We start from the raw sequence: 21,725 nt of genomic DNA on the forward strand, positions 1-21,725 counted from the left end.
CTCCTATTAATCACTCACCTCCTCTCTGTGTGATCATGCCAGGGCGTGGTGAAGATCGGCCATGTTCCAGTCTCAGCCTGAACACAGCTTCCTGTAGCTCTTTGAGTTTCCTTTCCTCACGCTGGTACTGCTGTAGACGACTCCTATTCACCGCTTTGCTGAGATGTTCCTCCTGACACAGTCTCTGGGCTGCCACGTATATCTGCTGCTGAAGAGCCAGACCAGCCTCCACAGAGCTCAGTTCAGAGTCCTGTGTATCATGTTCATCAGATTCAGACTTATTTATATGAACCGTCGATTGTTATCCATGGTTTGTGTGAATACAGATTAAGAATCAGTGTAGGACTTTACCTCAGTTCTATGTAGGATGCTTGGCTCATCTAATTTAAAAGCAGCTCCGATGCGCCTACGAATTTGAGGGGGCTTCTCTCCAGGTAACAGGGGATAATCTGAGGACAAATGTCCTGTGAGCTCCTAAAACAGAACAGGGAATTGATTAGGGATGCCCTGGAATTAAAATTCTGGCTCATAACTGATTTGTTCTTTGTTATTGCTGACAAAAGGCAGATAATAAAAATCTATTCGAAAAAAAATAAAATAAATAAAATCTATGTTGGGCAGTCAAGAAGATCTGTAATTTGTCAATGTTATTTGTAAGTATAATTACATTAATTACATAATCAAACAATTAAGTGAAACAGAACAAAGTCACAACGAGCAAGTTATCACGACCAAGCCTTTAACCAGAATTCCTGTTTCTCCAGTATGAAACCTTTCAGCGAGTCAGGACAAGTAACAGCTATCAACCGCTACATTATGCAAGCCTGTTGTTGAAAGATTTGGTTCTTGCCTAATCTGTACCAAGAGCTCTACCTGCCAAACTAAACCAGCCATCTATCTTCTCCAAATCCATGCCAGCATACGTTTAGATACAATTCTCTTTGAGACAAAAACCTCAAGCCCACAGCTCTTTAAAAAACCACAATAGAGGTGAAGCCCTTCAAAAACGGATGATACACACTGGCGTGACATCAGACTTATTGTGACATAAAGGTGTCATCAGGCACTGAAGAACACCTGGACAAGCCACAGCAAGTGACTCCAACAGGAAGCAATGATGCATTTCTGTGACTTAACATCTTATCAGGAGGACTAATACACCACAATGCCTCTGAGTCTGAAGGTGATGAACCTTTCGGTGACTTGCTCACTCAGTCATTGGCTTGAGGTGGGAATGATGTTTTTTTTTTACTTTTTATACCACAAATAACTATTAAGCATCCTGCAGCATTTGACATGCCTTCTGAAGAAGTTATTTTGGGCGGAAAATTAAACTTCAAAAACATGATGGTATCAGCATGCAGTGGAAGTCCCCTCTAATTCCCGTGTGAGAACTGCCTTATCTCTCTTCAGGAGTGTTTTGGTGGAGCAGTGAGTGTGAACGGTAACTTACGGCCTCTCTGATGCAGAGTTTCTTGAGCTCCAGTAAGCACATCTTCAGCCTGTCCTCCAGAGCTTGCTGCTTGAGTTTCATGACCCGAGTATGAGTATTCACATCCTTCATCACTGTGGTGGGGCTGTCAGGCCCTACAACAAATAAAAGACCCCCGATGAGGAGCAACTTCAAGATAATAACAGAAAATCAGCAATTTTATAAAGAACTAGTCTTTTTTTTTCAATATGGGTATAGTCAATATAGATAACTAAATGTTGTTTGTTCTAAATCGAAACCAAATTATGATATAGTAATGTATCCTAACAAAAAACCCTAATAATGCCAATTTATAATCAGCGTTTGAGCAAAGTCATATCTCAGAAACTGACCTAGACTTTCAGGAAACAAATACTCATCAACAACTATGATATGATCAGAAATGAAAATGATGGCTATGTCTGGTGGATTCAGTCTCTGAAAACGGATAAATGATTGACAACAAAGGATTTATTTTTTCTGTATCCGGTGACTGGAAGCAAATGCCTCTGGCATCTCTGGAGAGCTTATCTACTGAATTCTTGAACATATATTTTCAATCAATCATGTGACAGCACACAAAGAGATAACTGAGCAATGACCAAAAAAGAAATGTATGAATGCACAGAAAAAATGTGATTATTAGGTATACATTATGTCCCTTTGTAAGAAATAGACTGAATCGTTCTAGTTTAAAAGGGCTTTTTTAAAAACCTGCTATAGCGTGGCTGCTTCCGATTCAACCGTTACACCATTAACATTATCCTTTTCAGAATTGAAAACCAACTACTAAAACATGCATTTGCAAATGTATGTAAAAATTATTTTACTTTTACAAAAGTTTGGTCAGTATTATTATTTTTTTCAACTAATTCTCATGAGAATTAGTTGAAAAAAAATAATACTGACCAAACTTTTGAACAGTAGTGTAATTTATTTTACATACATTTACAATTGATGTTTAAAAAAAAGATGTGCTGCTTAACATTTTTGTGGAAACTGTAATGCATTTTTTCAGGCATCAGAAAAAGACATACTGACCCCAAATTTTTGAACTGTGAGTGTATATATATATATAATAATTTATACATGTCTATTATGAATATCATTTTATTTATGTGTTGTGACAAAGTTTTACTTCCCAAGAGTGATTTAAGAGTATTTAAAACATTTTTTTGCTTCTAATCCTTTCACTGAACTATACAGAAGAAAGAACAACACAAGGCTGAGTAAATGATGATAGAAATGTCATTTTTGGGTGAACTAACCCTTTAATCTCACAACCACATGCTATATGGCATAAAATATATCATTGTATAGGCAATGTGTAATAGGCTGAACCTACCAGAATGCAGAATAACCCCACTGTCAGTATCACTGATCTCCTCTTTTCCTTCCATGACGGCTGGTCAAGTGGTCTTCGAAGTGAAAGCCTCGGTTTTCTCTTACTTTACGAGTTCCTAAAAAGCAAGCACAACTTTTATTTTAGCTGGTCAAGCCAAAGTGAACAAAAACTAGTCTTGTGGAACCACTCAGCCCCTCAGCTGTGACGGGTGTCCTGACCCAGAGCCACAGGGGTCAGAGCGGATTCCAGGAGACTGCTCTGGCAAACAATAGTTTTCACAGGGCCACTAAAAATCACAGTCTAACTACGCCTCTCGGCTATGCGCTGTCAGCAGGAGCTCAGGGTGAGCTTTAACTAAGAGGCCATTCAAGTAAATACTCTTCCTTTAAACATCCATCTGTATCTGAAAAATGTCCATTTTCCAGGAGGAACAAGGCCATGCTGTGCTTAGATTACAACACTGGAATGCTCCCAACAGAAGAGGTTAATGAAGAGGGCTGCTATGCCTCATTGCACTCACTTGTAATTAATTAACCTCGATTCACTTCTACAACAGTTTCTCAGACCACTTACAGTTAAAAGGAATTGCAATTAGCTACAGACTGGTTTTCACGTCTCTTACATTTACATTTATGGCAAATGCCTTTATTTATATATACAAACATATACTGTATATACTTGAATATAAAGTGACCTAATAGTAACATAAATTAACATCTAAATTAACTATATACATACATATTTCAGCGGCATTTCCCGACAATATGTGACATCATAATGCAAAAGTCCAGACCACTACCAGCTTGTGACACATATCTGACCCTGGACCACAAAACCAGTCATAAGGGTCAATTTTTTTAAATTGAGATTTATAATAAATAAGCTTTCCATTGATGTATGGTTTGTTAGGATAGGACAGTATTTGGTTGAGATACAACTATTTAGAAATCTGGAATCTGAGGGTGAAAAAACATCAAAATATTGAGAAAATCACCTTTAAAGTTGTCCAAATTAAGTTCTTAGCAATGCATATTACTATTCAAAAATGAAGTTTTGATATATTTACGGTAATTTTGCCCCATACAATGTATTGTTGGCTATTGCTACAAATACCCGTGTGACTTAAGACTGGTTTTGTGGTCTAGGGTCACAAATGTTCTGCGGTGTATGACTCTGACAAATCCAAGAGTCTCACCGCCGGCTTCCTGTCAGTATGTCAAAATGTTATTCTACGTCATGATGACAATCTCCTGAGTAAGCTGTGAATATCTACAGTTGGAACAATGATTAACAGATGCTCTATAATCGGTCAGCTGTGATTTTATTACTTTGAAACTACAGATGCACTCTAAGTCACTAACAGTGCAACCAGTCATTCTCGATATCACAATCTTTAAAGAGATATAACACATAAAATAGCCTCATGTTTATAAGATTTTATTATAATTATTGTTAACTGTTCTACCAGTAATGAATGAAATATTAAATCCTAACCAATAGTAGTAATTTTTATATTGGGAATCCATTTTTAACTACAGTTTTATTTCTGGATGTTATTATTAGTAATATTATAGAAACAATAAAATTACTGCAAAGTTGTTTTATTTTGTCTTTGTTTTAGGCTATAACTTTTAAGTTAACATTTCTTGATTTGAGAATGAATGGCTCTAAAAAGTTGGTGTTATTTATCAGTAGACTCAATATTAAAGAACTGATAACTGATCAAGCAAAAAAATCAACCCGATGTTTAGAAAAGGCAGAATTAAAAACACATTAACCCCAAAAATTGTTACTTGTTATAATTACAACTATCATATCACACAACCAGTGAGAACATTCTCTAAAAAAAAAAAGAAAGCTACCTCTAGGCATTTAGTTGTGCTTGTATGGTAACTTATATGATAAACTAGTCATTATCACATTAAGTACTCACATATTGTAAAATACTGATTCCTCTTAAAGTATAAGTGTATCCGGCAAACAGAATAAGTTGATTTCCAAGAGATGTCTAGCTCCACACTGCACTCCAACTCTGGATGAGCACCGGTAGGAGTTCGTACTGTAAAATGAACCTGGGCGCGTCTTGCACATACCTCTGTGTGTGTGTGTGTGTGTGTGTGTGAGAGACATCACAGCGTCACACCTCTTGTACACACTTGACGAAGGCTATAATAACTCCTCCTGTTGTTGTTGTTATCAGCATGTGCACATACAATTATGAAGCAAGTAATGAAATCACACCATAAAAGTGTAAACAACGTGTCTAAGTCAAGACCACAACGAAAATCTTAAACTCAAAATGTAGTTTTGTGACACTCCTGATGTGAGCTCCTTTATACAGACAGCCAGATGTTCATTCATCAAGAGATCTTCTTCGGATCTTCTAAAATCATGCTTAAGAATATGATCATCAGGTTTTATATAAACTTGAGGAGTTTATGCAGTTCAAATCTGCATAAGCAAAGCAAAAGGGTGAAAAAAAAATGTCTGAGCATTTTCACATGCATTTACATTTTTTGGTTTAGCTTTTCATTAAATTTGTATGACAATAAAATTATTTGCAATGGAAAAGTGTATTAAATGGAAAGAAGAAAAAAAAGGCTAAACTAATTTTCACCAGTGGTCTTAGACTTTTTGGACTCTGCATAGGCCTTCACAGAACAGTGTTTTATGAGATCCTGCTGCCCCCTAATGGGGATACTTAGGCCAACACCATTAGCCTATTTACAAGAACTCGCATGGTTTACATTAACATCCAGTACAAAAAAGGAATTACAGTAATCTGGAATATTTTTTTGGCATCTAATTAAGAGTACTGGTGTCCCAAAATACCTCAATTCATCATTTGCATTTAAGCTAACCAACTGATGCAAAGATATAATACCAAACAAGCAAGCAAACAAACTCCTTGTTCAACGAAATTATTTTAACAGCACTGTAATGCAAATGCTGTTGTTATGCATACAGTTACCTCATTGAGGCATTGTGTAGAAACTCATTCCACTCTAACATTCTGACACAACAGGAAACCAACCCACACACAGAAGTCAGAGGAAGGAGTACTGCGGGAGACGCTGCACCTGCTGCTCTCATGCATCGTTCACATACATTCAGGATCCTTGTTCTCACAATGGCTCTCCAAGAATGCCAGTTAAAGCCTATAGGAGCCACCACGGCTGCCAGACGGGATAGTATCCTATCACCCAAGGAAACATGACTGCTGGAGCATACCAGTATCTGGTTTCACAACTAGTCTACACCATTATTACTCTGTGTCCAAAAACAACAAAACAAAACAAAAAACAAAACAAAACAAAACGGCTAGGAATGGGATGGTCACTTTGCATATTTGAGTATAATAATAAATCACCAAAATTAGGCCTTTTTTTTAACTCTTTTGCTATATTTTTGCTTATAGTCGCTGGGTTTTGAGCAGTAGCTATATGTGCATGCACCCAAATTATGTTTATAATAATGATTTATTGCTTAAATGCCTTCATGTAAACATATGAATCAATCCAATTAAGCCAGAGACAAATGAAACTTCGATCAGATTGAAAGGGTGGTGTAGACCTAAAATTATCCGATCAATAAGAAAAAATAAAGCATGTAAACATTTGAATTTGACTACTTCCTCAGTTTGATTAAAAATTACCTTGTGCACATGACAAGTGCCGTGATTCACATACGTTTTCATCATACAAACTTTCTCATGTCTTACAAACTGCTCAGTGGACGAGATAAATGTGAGCTTCAAAAATGACAATTATAAATTAGAAAAAATTCCTAGAAAAAGGATCTGGCCCAACGACTGACTAAAATTCTGCCAATTTCTTAGTCCCTAATTTGTACATCAAACAAAGATAACATAAAAACAATAGGGTTAAATTAGGATCATGTCAGCTTTTCAAAAACAATACAAAGCACCAATAAAAGTATCATAAAGATTCATAAGCTGTGGCATACATCAGGTTTCCTGAGTCCATACAAATTAGAAATAAAGTCATATGAGTTTAGAACAACAGAAGGGTTTAAAAATTGCTGGCAGAATGCAGAAATCAGTACTTGTCTTTGCCTAACATAACCATGGGCTGGGCTCCACAAACACTGAATTGAGCACTGACCTCTGAACTGACCAGATTTAGCCACAAGACTTATGTGGGAAGTAATTGAGTTTTCTGGATCATGTTATTTGTGTCAAAACAAACTCCAAAGGGACTTCCCTGCTAGGAGATACTGTAGGCATAAGTGTGCTATTTTAGACAAATCAGGCGAACACAGCTGATATTTAGTAGGGACATTTCTGAGAACTGCTTTTAAGCAGTAAATGCACAATGGATCATTAAGAAAACAACAACAGATCATTAGTGTTTGTTTATCTGGCACTAACTAGATGATTCTAGGATTGTTTTTATCTTCCTGTAGCTTTATATTACAGCCTGTATGAGCTAGTACGAGTCCTTTGCTGTAAAATAGGTTTCTTGGGTCATGTCAAATGTGCATGTGAATGTTATGTAGCAGCAAAGTCTGCATAGCAGCAATGGGTCACAAATCTAAACTAGCAAACTGAACAAGACAGTTGTGATAGAATATATACATCGTTTATTTAGTGCAACATCCACTGGATTTCCATAGGATTAGCTGTCTAAAAGTTAAAGCTGATATTGTATGTAAGCCTGTAGATTCATATCTCGACTCCTCCCGGGGATGTGGGATATGTTGGATTAGCACGTATGGGAGCCGGAGAGGGTTTTATTATTGTGTGGATCTCCCCCACCCTGCCCATTCAGACAGGGAGCTCAGGCACGCTGGGAACACCAGTGAACTGTGACAGCCGCATATTAACCTTTACTTAGGACCTGTCTACACCAGGCACAAAAAAAAAAAAAAGAAATGATGAGAAGAAAACGGTCTATAAGGTCAAGTTTTACTTGATTTACATTTAGATTCAGAAAAAAAAACCATACTGAATTTTGCCATTATATAAAAGGGAATACAGATTGTCAAAACATTACACACATACACTGTTTAAAAGTTTTAAATGTTAAAATTCTCTTACACTCACCAAAGCTATATTTATTTGATCAAAAATACAGTAAAACAGTAATATTGTATAATACTATTACAATTTAAAATAACTGTTTTCTATTTTAATATATTTTAAAATGTAATTTACTCTTGTGGTGGCAAAGCTGAATTATTCCAGTCTGCAGTGTCACATGATCCTTCAGAAATCATTCTAATATGTTGATTTGTTGCTCAAGAATAATTTCTTATTATGATCAATGTTGACAACAGTTGTGCTGCTTAATATTTTTGTAACAATGTAAAATCTTTATAGTCACATTTAATCAATAAGGCATTCTTGTTGAACAAAACTTTTAAACGGTAGTGTAATACATAGGCTACACTAGTGATAAGTTATATTTAATATCAGGTTATGACTACATAAATAAATCTATAGGCATTATTCTCACTAATGTTATGATATTGCATCCACATGACATAGTAAAAAGTGAAATATGCAGCTATTTTTATATGATCTGACCCTACTTTCATTAAAAAAAAGTCAAGTTGATTCAGTCCATTTAAATAATACTACTATAATACATTAGACTTGAATTAAACACGTTTTTAGTTTAACAGACAAAACATTTTGTACAGTTTAAAGTATCAGCATAAAAACAATGAATATAAGGCTAAACAGTCTAACAACTGCACTGTATAAAATTACAATGGAGGTATCTAATAGTGTAGCAGAGCAATCTAAAGCCTAGTGTGTGAACAGAAAAGGGATGTTACACTTAAGAAGACGGATTAGGACAGAAAAGAAGAAAATGGAATTGTCAAAACAACATTCCACAAACCATTTTGTGACATTGAAAAGACATTGCTATCTTTAAGCATGAGGAAATGTTACATTTAGCCTGGTCCTAAATATACACTGTGGGTCATGTCAGTAATTATTGACTTGTAATTACTCCAAAATAGTATCCATAATATGACACTGCATAATTAAAGCCTTGGCATGTGAGGCCGAGAAGGAATAAGAATGTTGAGGCCTGTGAACACCAACACCGCACCCTGGCGTTTGGTACTTGTGTGGCTGCAGGGATCCCTTTTGGCAGAAAGAAATTGGTTTCAAATGAGTCAAAGCACAGATGGATTCTCTGATGTGGACTGACATGTCGTGTGCTGTACCACCAGCACTGCAGATCAGCACGAATCCCTCAGGCTGCAAACCCCAGGAGTACTTTCCCTCCGTATATTCCCTCCGTTGTGGCTGCTGTGTGCCACATGACGACCCCCCCACCAACTCGTGCCCCCTCAAAAATAATGAGTGCATGACGCCCCTGCTGGGCGGTATGTCTGCTAGTGGAAAATGTTTGTGGCTAGTTCTCCCGGGACAGCACACATTTGAATATAATCATTATAATAGGCAAATAGCAGAATAATATCAGAAAAAAACTTTTAAGAACACATTAAAGGGAAATTACGGCTTTAATCAACACCGCTTGTGGCACTATGTTGATTACTACAAAATTTTTGACTTGCCCTCCTCTTTTCTTAAAAAACAAAAAAAAGCAAACATTGGTTTAACAATGAGGCACTTATAATGGAAATGAGTGGGGCCCAAAAAAAGTATTTTCAGTGTAACGTCATATCCAGTTTTACAACTTTGTTGCCACGACAATTAGGGTTGGGTACCTATGTATGTATGTACTAGAACCGAATCAGAACGCAGATTTCGGTGCCACTAATGCTTGAGTTATCGATTGAAATATTTGTTGTCTGGTTCTCAGAAACGGACGTAAGGATCACCGGCACCGCACGTGAAAAATTATTTCCCGACTGAGAAAATTCACAAACGCAAGTCGGAAAGCTCTAATAATACAAATCCAACACATCTTTGTAGTAACGCGAGTGTCCATGTTGTTTTCACATTCCAACTTAAAAGCACAACTCGGGAAATGAGAGCATCCGAGGAGCGCGTGAATGCAGCAATTACACTTGCTCTGATGGCAGCAGGTAGATACCGTTCTATACTGTAAAAAGCATATGGTAAAAAGGCTATGTCGATTAGCAATGGATTATAAATATACTTAATTATGATGAAAATACCAAAGTTGGCTTGAATAACACAGATAAACTTTATTGTCGCAGTCGAGTGTTTATTGTCTTTGTTTTATCATTCTAAATGTTTGACTGTCTTGATTTGTATTACTCTAGACATCATACAGTACAATGTATTTTGTATGGGAAGGAAGGTACAATTATCGCAAATATGAGCCAGGAAGAATTTAGAATAAAACAACACAACAAAAACAACAGATTTTGAAAGTCAAATCCAATATAATGCACTGCCGCACAAGCAGACGAAATAGAAACATCACTACAGCACCTGTCATTGTATTAGGCCACATTCAGAGGTGCTAATGAGAGCCTTAAAACTGAGCTGTCGGCAGCAAACAATACACACGCACTGCTTGGCTCCGGGTTGGCCGACCCTGGCTATGAACCAACAAAGCCACAGATTCCAGGGCTATTCACGTTCAGTGGTCTACTCACCTCCCTCTGATGCCGACCCACTCAAATCACCCTTGATGATTTGAATCACACTGATCACTGGATTCCAAAGCATTACACAAGGACAAATTGTTCAGTTGTCTTTCTTACACGAGGAACAACACCTGAAAAATTACATTAGGCTACAGAGCATCGACTTTATTACTTAAAAGCTAAACTTGCAGTTCTGACCTGTTTTGAGACTGACTGATCTAGTTCATGCGTCTTTATAAGCATTAAACAAAACCCTGCTGCAGAAATGAGTGTTCCCAGCTGAATTAATGAATGGTGTGTAAAATAATATCCACCTTTAGACAATGAAACAATATAAGCATGTGATTCTCACGGCACAGTTAAAATACCTGTGCAGGTTTTTTTTCCTCCTTGGGTTCTAAACAAAGCTTTACAACTTCTCTACACTGTCCACACAATATTACACTTCCATATAAACAATAATCACAAGAGCTTACTAACTTCACTGTTAAAATGTTTTCATTAGTATAACATCCTTGTTCCCATCCAGTCCGCGTTTCACACTACAATATAATTTTGTCATTTCTTTATAACTTTAGGAGTTACTAGATTTTAAAAATGTATTTTCTTAGTTACTAGTTAAATTTGAAGAGGTCAAACAGAGAAAAGGACATATCACTGCCGGTTGTATGACGGCATTTCACTTAAAAGTTTAAGGCAGCAACTGAACTTCAACACAATATGGACTGGGAAACTGTTGTCTTATTTAAAATGATTTCACAACGAAAAGAGTTTACATTTAATGAACCATTTAGGGTATCACGAAACCACTACATTTTAAAATAAGCATGTACTTGTTAAAGAACTTTTGCAGTGATATTTTCAACATAATCCTGGATTTGTCATTGTTACAAAATCTGAATGTATGTAGGCTATTTTGCTGTATTTTCTAGAATCATTAAAATAGGAGAATGTCGGGTTAATGTTACTCAGTAAGTTATACCATACTTTGAAACTACGCATAAGTAAATATATACCTTTTCTGCATAGATGTCCAACTTTGAATAGTTACAAAGAGTGTGAATACTTGCAAAACTTTGGTTGAAACGGCTGTGCTGTATAAACTCAATTTTCATCTGGTGCGCTGCGTTAGTTAAGGCTATGTGTAGGTATAATCGATTAAGGAAAATATTACCATACCTTTTGTCGTCATAACAGGAAAACCTACGCAGAGTCGTCAAATCTTTACGCAATGCATTATCATGTGATATTATTTATTCACGCTTTCTCCGGCGCCGCATTCCAAATTGATGTAAACGAGACTCTGAAGAATGGACGATACCAAACCACGCGAACTAAAGGTGTTACGTCTAACGCAGATTATCGTTGATGGTTCTGCCAATATAAATAACATTTAAAAGAAATTCGTAATGCAGCAAAATTAACATGAGACGTCTGAAGAAATGCGAGACCTGTCTTTTTGTTCTATGTGCTTTACGACGGCACGTTTATGGAAACTTAAAACCATACCCCCCATGTCACAATGGTACGCCCCTCACCCCTCCAGAAACTTTTTTCACAGCGCTGACTGAACTAGCAATGGGAAGTCCGACTCATTTTCTCGAATCGGTTCTTTTGAACAACTAGTTTAAAATAAATTGTTAAAAACGTTTATATACTGTTTAAATAATTGCAGTTTATCGCTTACTACATTAACAATAATTATTATATTATATTATTAACATTTTACTAATAAGTGTGATTATTATAATTTAAATTCTGTTTGATGCAACCACGATAAAGTAACTTGTAGCTATTAACTAGGCTCATTACAAATCTGACTTGTCTAAAAAATACGGTTTTTCTTTTAATAGTCAGTTGAACTGTTGACTCGTAATTGTTCAGACCGATTTGGTGAACCGGTTCATTCACAAATCGGACACTGTTAGATTAAGCACATGCTGAGCAGCAGCATAGTAAAATCCTTTATTAATGGCTTAAATCATTTGCAAACGACACGTCGGCAATGTATTGGATAGGAAATGAGGGCTTTTGTAATTTCTATAAAATGAGCCGTTGACTGCATGCAGTCGGATCTTTTGAAAAGCAGAGAAGGTAGAATGTAACGTTAATGTTCCATTTTATGGGACTGCAGGGTGCTGGTGCCTTTTATTAACATATGAAAGGTTTCACCTTGAAAAGGAGACCGTCTCACAGTAAATGCTTACGCTCCAGTCACAGAAAAGAGAGAAATGTTCATTGATTTGACAAAGCATGTTTGAACATAGAATAACTTTCCACTGTGGTGTTCTGTTTTCTTGTTTTACAAGGTAAGGGCCGATTACCAAAAGTGTCATATAAAATCGAAGTTAATCATGCGTATACAGTAGTGGATATCTTGTTCCATGTTTCGCACGTTTCATACTTGGTTAGTAAAACAGGTTTCGAGACATTTGTAAATCTTGCGTTAGCGTTCTTATTTATATATTCGACGATGTCAACAACATTGATTGGACAATTGACCTATCGGTAAGCCCCTCCCCTCGAACGCTGATGAGCCAATGGCAGTCGAGTATCAGTTGCACGGGGAGCGGAACTCGGACATTAGGGCTGCGTTCAGCTCCGACAAAAACGGTGCAAAACGTTTTTTAAACGGAAACGGTGATGCGTTTAACACCCTGTTCTGATGACGCAAGAGTTGCAACTATGGCAGCTGAGAAGGCCATTCTTTGTGTTCTTTTTGAAGAATTTTCGGAGCCTGATGAAATCGGTATAAATACGTGTTTAATACTGCAAAATACCCTCAATGGTACAGTCATTGCCCTTGCCCTCCAGAATAAAAGAGAACATCCCAATCAAATGAAGGGATTTGTGGAAACTGTGGTTCCTAATTATTGTGATCCAACAGTTGCCTCGCATTTCAGGATGAAAAGACAAACATTTCAGGTGAAGGATAACCCACTTCTTAACGTTACCTCCAAGACTGTGTTATGATCTATATGACCTTATTATTTTTATTGTGAGTATTAGGCTTATCATTATTGCTGATCACTGTTGTTGTGCTATGATATTGTAATATTTACCATTATATAATCGGAGGGGTATAGAAAAGTTTATGAAAGTGTCACTCCATAATATAATAGCAAAATATATAATAATAATAATATGTATAGTATTTTGATGTTACATTAATCAGTACTTAGCACACCTTCCTAAGGAAAGGATATGGACCAGAAGACATTGCAATTACTAAATGATATTTAGACAGACTTAAAGAAGTTCCAGATCTATACCTGTGCTCTAATTATTTCAGTTATTTTGCCTTTAATGTAAATAAACATGTGCAAACAATATACTTGCTCTTGTGAATTTATTTTGATGTTAATTACATTGTGCGAGCTGTCTCTTTAATACCGCGTGGTTTACAAACATGTTGCTGCTGATTGGGCTGACATGTTTGACACACCCACCAAACAAGAGAAAACGCATCTCAAACCCCGTTGCACACCGTTTCCAGGAAACATGTCGTTCAAACCGGAAACCGTAGCAAAACGGTGCACACCGGTTTGAGCTTGAACTTGCCCTAGGTTTCAGCGAAACATTGGAAGATCCGATGCTCGCATCGGTTTAAAAGGGGTCATATGATGTTGCTAAAAAGAACATTTTTTTTTTGTATTTGGTGTAATGAAATGTGTTTATGCGGTTTAAGGTTCAAAAACACATTATTTTGAGTACATGTACAGTAAATTAACATACTTTCCAGAAGGCCAACAATTCACTAAAAATGTTTTTTTTGATTGGTCTTATGAAGTATTCTAATTTGTTGAGATAGTGAATTGGTGGGTTTTTGTTAAATGTGAGCCAAAATCATCACAATTAAAAGAACCAAAGACTTAAACTACTTCAGTCTGTGTGCATTGAATTTATTTAATACACGAGTTTCACAATTTCTGTTGAATTACTGAAATAAATGAACTTTTCCACGACATTCTAATTTATTGAGATGCACCTGTATATTAGAGTGCCTCTCCATATTAATCTGGTTAAATGTAAATTAATTTAATCTTACTCTGCTGTATAAGAACGGTGTTGATCAATGATCAATGATGTTGTCATTGCAAACATGACGCCCGTAACATAATTCTCCCGTTTGCATTGTGATCTGTATTTTTACATATTTAATTTAATATATTTTATATATCCCTCCATGGCATATTTAAGTCTCACTTGAAGGTCCATCTGTGTCCCAAATTGATCAGAAACACCTCGGAAGAAGGTTTTCACTGACAGCCGTCATTGTAAGACAGTGAGCAGCTCTGTTTGTTTGTCACTGAGCAACAGTAACTAAGGGGGCGGGGAGTGAGCAACAGTAACTAAGTGGGGCGGGGCTTACCGATAGGTCAATTGAGAGCAGCTTAATGGTGCCTTTCCGTCACGCCTGATCTGTTTCCTACATTGTTGTGATTTGATCTGAACGAAAACAGCGTATCCGTGTGACGCAGCTGTATCCGTGTGTTTACGTCCAGAGGATACTCTCCAAAATGGTGCTACAGGGCGACGCGGAGGACACGAGTTGTTGAATAAAGTCGTTTTTTTTTTTTCTTTTGCGCACAAAAAGTATTCTCGTAGCTTTGTAAAATTACGGTTGAACCCCTGATGTCACATGGATTATTTTACTTCCTTGCTACGTCTCTCGACTTGGGAACATTTCAGTTGCGTTGCTGTCTATGCAGGGTCAGACAGCTCTCAGATTCCATCAAAAATATCTTAATTTGTGTTCCGAAGATGAACGAAGGTCCGAGAGGTCACAGAAAATGTTTTTCAATGTATGTTAAATATTAATAATAGTTAGATATTACATATAATTTGGTAGTAAAACAAAGAGTTGCATGTTTTATTGGTGCAAATGAGTAGTGGTGATAATTATTTTGTACAACATTTGCAACTGCTTTTTATCACTAGAAGCACCACTCGGAAACAATTGTGCTGCTTAATATTTTTCTGTGATATTATTACAGGATTGATTGATGAATTCTGGCAGATTATTATTTAAAATATAGAAATCTTATCAATTTAACATTATTGCTGAATAAAAGTATTAATTTTCTTTCAAAAAAAGAAAGGAAGAAATAAATGAATAATAAAATAAGTGCTGTTCTTTTATTCTTCAAAGAATCCTAATATTATGTTTCAAACGTAAAATAAAGCAAAGAAGAGAGGTGCTTGAAAATCTGAACATTAATCAAGCATAATGTATTTTTCTATAATTTTATTATTATTTTACAGCAACAGTCTCAGATCTAGCAGACGATTGCGTTTGACGGGTTGGCCATCACTGATGTGCTGTAGGCTACATTAAAAATGTGACAGATAAAAACACAATAACCCCCAAATGTAAAAGAAAATCAAAAAGGATTTCATAAAACTAAACGACATGAGTATACCTATAAGCAACACAAACTTCACTAAAGGATTCCTTTCAGAGACATTCGTTATTTATATGTTATAGACTTTTTATACTTTTTTATGTTATCTTTATACTTTTACAAAGAGTGTAATGAAAAAAAAAATGTCTAAATTTTATATTATTATATATGAATATATTTCTATTTAATACATAATGTATATTGTATGTTAGCCGGGAAAAAGACAGACGAACTAAAAACTGCAATTAAAAAAAAAAAAAAGTCAGACGCAGACGTCACGTTATAAGTCAGACGCAGATGTCACGTCCATTGAGAGGAATGAATGAAGGGCAAGTAAATTGTGCATTGGCTGACACTGCACTGAGCCGTGTGAGCAGCGTGTTATGATACGTGTTAGCGAATTATTATTTTTTTTTACTTCACTGCTACACGTGAATCACGCGTGACGTCTGGCTCTCCATACTTCACTGCCACACGTGATTTACGTGACGTCTGCGTCACGTCTACGCCTCGTCTGCGTCTTAAAATGAATGGATTAAATAGCAAAAAAAAAAAATAAAAATGAAGACAAAATCGCATCATATGACCCCTTTAAACAACATGAGAGGCACTGATTTTTAGGACGTTAAGTCGTGCACTAAGGTTTTTGGCGCTTCGAGCTACCAAGCATTAGTTTGCCCAACTAATTACTATTTATTTCAGCTCTGCTGCTGCATTGAGCTGAAACAAATAAGTGGAAGAGCTCACGCGTTTTCAGAGTATTTCTTATAGCAAGCTATAACGGTGAGTAGGAGGGTTTCCCCCTCTCTCTTTAACGTTACCAGCTGCGCTGTACTAATGCAGACACGTTCATATGATTTGGTGCTTATGCTTCCAACTCTTTGTTCGTGTACTGTTTTTAGACGCAGACTCTGAGGAGTCATGCAGCAGAAGTTATTTGTGCACTATGTATGGTGATTTTCCCCCTCTCTCTCTAACGTTACCTGCTGCGTTGCACTGACGCAGTCACGTTCATTTGCTTTGGCGCTTACGCGTCCAACTCTTGTTCGTGTACTTTTTAGACGCAGACTCTGAGGAGTCCTGCAGCAGATATTTTGTCGTGCACCATGGTCTTGGCGCTTCATGCTACCGAGCGTTGGTCTGCCCGAGTAATATAATATTTCTTTCAGCTCTGCTGCTGCGTTGAGCTGAAACATTAAGTGGCAAGCTGTTTTAACATTTAATGCTATATGGCTCAGTTTGTAAAGTTGAGCAGATGGGTTTTCCTATCTCTCTCTCTCTCTCTCTCTCTCTCTCTACTTCTGTGCTGCACTAATGCAGGCACGTGCATTTGAATTGGTGCTTACGCTTCCAGCTCTTATTTGGTGTACTGCTTTTAGGCACAGACTCTAGGAGTGCTGCAGCGGATGTTTGTCATGCATTATGGTCTTAGCGCTTCATGCTACCAAGCCTTAATCTGCCTGGCTGTTCATTTTTCTTTCAGCTCCGCTGATGCTTTGAGCTGGAACAAATCAGTGGGCACGCTTACATATCTAGAGTAAATTCCTATGGCAAGCTGTTTTACACCTAATGCCATAGTGACTCGGGCTGCAGAGTGAGCAGGGTTTTTCCTGTCTCTACTCCTGCACTGCATTAATTAAGGCACGTACATTGATTTGGCGCTTACGCTTCCAACTCTTGTTCATGTGACTGTTTTTAAGCACGGACTCCACTGCTGACATTTGCCGTGCGCTATGGTTTTTGGCACTTCATGCTACCAAACACTAGTCTGCCCGGCTAATAATTATTATTCTTTCAGCTCCACTGCTGTTTTGAGCTGGAACAAATAGTGGACTCTGTGCTATGAGCTGGCTCTGTGGAGTTTTGCAACACACATTTGTCGTGCAACATGGTTTTTGGCCCTTCAGGCTACCAACACTACTTGTATAACTAATCATTATTCTTCTCATCCCAACTGAGATGCACTGAGCTGAGCTACTGTGTGAATGAGTTCACATGTAAGAGTATCTCTTATGGCAAGCTATTAATGCTCACCATGGTCAGCCTATTTCATGTGATTGATGCGGCGCTTTTGCTACCAACACTCGCTTCACATGACTGGCTGCATTGTGACTGCAGCATAAAACATTATTGTGCACTAGAGATGCTGGGTGCTTCATGCTACCAAGCAGTGGTTTGCATGACTAATTACTCTGTTCTTTTCAGCTCCGCTGTTGCATTGAGTTGGAACTGTGTATGAACGTGGGCAACCTACAAGTGTTTGCCTCTCTATCAGCTGTTCCGCCGCTTGTTGCGTTGACACGACCTGCTGACTCAGGTTCGGGGCATGATTTGGACATCCCCATCAGGATTTTTGGATCTAATGGGTGTGACCCCTGAACAGAGTTGAAATGTGTTCCGGTCTCTTGGCAGAGATTACCGACACTATTCTTAATTCTAGAGCTCCCTCCAAGAGACGCTGTATGCCCTTAAGTGGACACAATCTGTTGGTTTCCCGTTTCATGCAGGGACGAGATGGCTTAGGCCTTTCCGCCCAGCACAGATTCATTTTTGGGACTTATTTTTCGGTTGGAAGGCCTGGCAGGCCATCCATTTCAGCTGTTTAAGTCTGTCAGATAACTTTGAAACCGTATGCAGTTTTTTGGTAATCCTATCCTCTCTTAGAGGACTGAGGATCTGCAGGCTCTGTCAGCTCCTCTTGTATGGACTTTGCCCCGAGGCTGGTTAAGTCTTACTGCTTCCTAGGCCTAGTTAATCCTAAGGTTGCTTTGACTCCGTTTTGCTTTACCGACACTATTCTCAATTCTAGAGCTCCCTCCACAAGATGCTGTATGCCCTTAAGTGGACAAAATCTGAGGATTGAGGATCTGCAGGCTCTTTCAGCTCCTCTTGTATGGACTTTGCCCCAGGCTGGTTAAGTCTTACTGCTTCCTAGGCCTAGTTAAAAATCCTAGGCTGCTTTGACTCAGTTTTGCTTTCAGCAAGTGGTTGGAGGTTTTCTCCCCTGCTATGTGGGGTCAGATAGTGACTATACCTCTGGTTCACTTACGTCGGTGCTGGGGCTGGTGTTGTTTGGATGCCGATTGGCGTCACGTGTTCATGAGGATTAGGCTAATCGTCCCATATAGGAAACATCACAAGTAAAATTAATCATGTTTATAAAGATAAACATGGGTTTATTATAGCCCACTTACAATTTACATTTCAGAGATCATTTGCAACCATGTGAAAACAGGGGGTGCTGCAGCCCCCGCCCTCAGCACCCCTACTTCCCGCGTCCCTGTCCACCGCCCCCTGCCATCAGCTCCAGCGTCTCACACACACACGAGTGCGACTTTAGCACTAGATTTAGCAACTTTCAGACCCTTTAAGAAATACCGTCATGAACCGTGAAACCGGTATAATTTTGAAAAATACCGTGATATAAATTTTTGGTCATACTGCCCAGCACTAATATACAGCCTGTGAAAGTTTCTGTACAACGTCCATGAATTATTCAATGAGGCAAGCACTGAAGCAGGTTATGATTGGTTGGCTGTTGCTCAACAACTCTTTGTGATTAGTGCTTGTTTAAAACAACATGACAGTCTGAAATGCAAAAAGTTAATAAAATATTGAGTCATGTTAATGTCACGTAATAGTTCAGTCATATAATAATAGTATTAATAATAACCCATGATAATTGATAAACATGTCGACGTTTGTAACTTGCAAAGCACACAACATGCTTCCAAAAACCTACCGCTAGATGTCAGCAGCGAGCTGAGGTTTCTTCAGTGTTTTGTAGTAGTTTGACAAAATTATCATAATAAAAATATAAATAAATGTAAAAATCCACTGTTTTTTTTTTTCGCTTATACAAAAGTATAAACAGAACATCTAAGTTAGGGTTGTCTTACTAACTTTACAAAGTAATACTGTTTACAACTAACTTGCAAGGTAATGTGGGGCCCAAATGAGGCAATTTATGCATTCAGTCTGTATTGCAGAAAAATATCATTTGTACTAAGAACATAATGTAGCCTACATTTAAAATCACATTAGGTCTTTTTTTTTATCAATGGAGTAACAGTTTTGTGTAATTGAGATGGGTTTGTAAGTATTTTTTCCTAAAGTGCTTTGTGGTTTCCCATAAGAGGGGGAAGAAAAAAACATTTACTTTGCAAGTGACTGAACTCATTTATAGTTCTTTTGATCTATGTGTCTCTAGTTAAAGCATGCAGTAAACTTGGATTGAATTCTACTATAATAATTCACCGATTATCCACATAGAGTCTGGAAGAAAAGCATGTGAAGGTGTGACATTGTTTGGTCCCCATGAGGGAACAAGCTTATAAATCATACAGAATTATGATTTTTGAAAATCTAAAAATGCAGAAAGTTAAGTTTTAGGGGTTGGTTTAGGGTAGGGGGATAGAAAATACAGTTTGTAAAGTATAGAAACCGTTATATCTATGGAATGTCAAAACATTAACCACAGTGAGTAAATAGAACCTGTGATCACCTAAACCTCGTCAACACTTGTGAAAATGTGTTTCATGAGTGGAGTAAATTTTTCGGTTTCTGTTATTGACATAAGACATAATTAATGTCTTTGTCTAGACTTAGGCCACAAAGCATCATGTGACCAAACTGGTGCAAGAAAGTGGCTTCACAACGTAACACTTTTTTTGTATTTCCTATGATCTTATCTAGGTGACACTTTTTGCAATTTTCCACATATTATACACAGAGCTGTGAAAAATGTTGAAAAACTAACCATTGAGATAAAGTAATAATTTGTTTTCAATTTAGAATTAAGTACTGGTTGCATTAAATGCTTATCAAAAATAATATAGGCCTATATTATTAGCCTTTTGTAAATATTTTAACCATTTTCAATAACAGGAAACAGTGAGCGTGTTTTTGTTCATCCTAAAATGCACTGCATACATTTTAAAAAGTTCTTATCTCATACTGTATGTCAGCCTTTCAGTTACTAACACATTCCCTTTGTTGTGTTTTCAAATTCGTGGACAGAGTAACAGCGCGAAAGAGGATTCACAATCAAACCGAGAGTAGCTTATCATTGTGCTAACTGCAACACAGGGGAAAGACGCTGATGAGAATGTTTGTGAAATAACATTCTCACGGGAGTTCTTATGTCAGCTTAAACTGGTTGGTGAGGGCAGTTGTAAAACATGAACATAAAAGTAAAGCATAGATCATAACCTATTTTTTCTTAGAAAAAAACATGACATTGATGTGCTGGGGTAAAGTGGCAACTGTTTTTGTTGACGGCAAATAAAACAAGTAGGTAGTTAATGAAGCCAAGTCAATTAATTATTTTAAGTTGAACTGAGGCTGGACAACATGTTTACGAGAGTGTATTTGTTTCAATAGATTATTTAGTTTTGAAAAGGAAGCAAACAATTACAGATCTGAAAAATACATCAATGAACTGGTGCATAATTTTATTTTATATGTCAATATGATTTGTATTCTAAGATTTTTTTTATGCTGTTGGAATGTACAGCTTTAGTGATAATGGCAAGCTTTCAGTAACTTGAAATCTGATGATTTATTTAATAACTAGGTGCCACACCTCAACGAAAACAATGTACATCGAACTTCCAGAAATCATCCCACTCAATCACTGAAATGAATCACTGAGGCTGGCACTTGTCTCTTTAAATGACTTATCTCAGACATCTGCTTTTAATTTTTGAATTGTTGTGAATATTGAATCACTGCTTGTCTCTTTAAATGACTTATCTCAGACATTTGCTTTTAATTTTTGAATTGTTGTGAATGTTGTGAATAATATATATATATATATATATAGAATATTTTATTTATTTAATAATTTATTTAGCTGTGGAAGGCAACACACAGCAATGGAAATACCTTTTTGTAGCTTTTTCTTCCACTAACTGTTTTTTTTTTTTTTTTTTTTTGGAATCAT

At 37.1% G+C, this 21,725-nt stretch overlaps 1 protein-coding gene across 5 annotated transcripts in view; it reads right to left on the bottom strand.

Annotated features, from left to right (window-relative positions):
* The window catches only part of LOC107655074 (uncharacterized protein C1orf106 homolog), a 19,960-nt gene extending 8,315 nt beyond the window's left edge, over positions 1-11,645 (bottom strand). For 2 of the 5 annotated variants that reach the window (XM_016442480.1, XM_016442478.1), the window contains exons 1-5: positions 4,750-4,914; positions 2,817-2,931; positions 1,454-1,587; positions 352-474; positions 19-250 (exon numbers count right to left, since the gene is read on the bottom strand). In XM_016442480.1, coding sequence (XP_016297966.1) covers positions 19-250; positions 352-474; positions 1,454-1,587; positions 2,817-2,871 — 544 coding nt within the window. In that variant the 5' untranslated portion in view covers positions 2,872-2,931; positions 4,750-4,914. Of the gene's footprint in view, positions 1-18; positions 251-351; positions 475-1,453; positions 1,588-2,816; positions 2,932-4,749; positions 4,915-11,555 lie in introns of those variants that run through there. The other 3 variants (XM_016442482.1, XM_016442479.1, XM_016442481.1) reach the window with 3 other exon arrangements.
* Positions 11,646-21,725: the final 10,080 nt, after the last annotated feature.

This window comes from Sinocyclocheilus anshuiensis, unplaced genomic scaffold, assembly GCF_001515605.1.
Source record: "Sinocyclocheilus anshuiensis isolate Anshui unplaced genomic scaffold, SAMN03320099.WGS_v1.1 scaffold1072, whole genome shotgun sequence".
Taxonomy (NCBI): Eukaryota; Metazoa; Chordata; class Actinopteri; order Cypriniformes; family Cyprinidae; genus Sinocyclocheilus; species Sinocyclocheilus anshuiensis.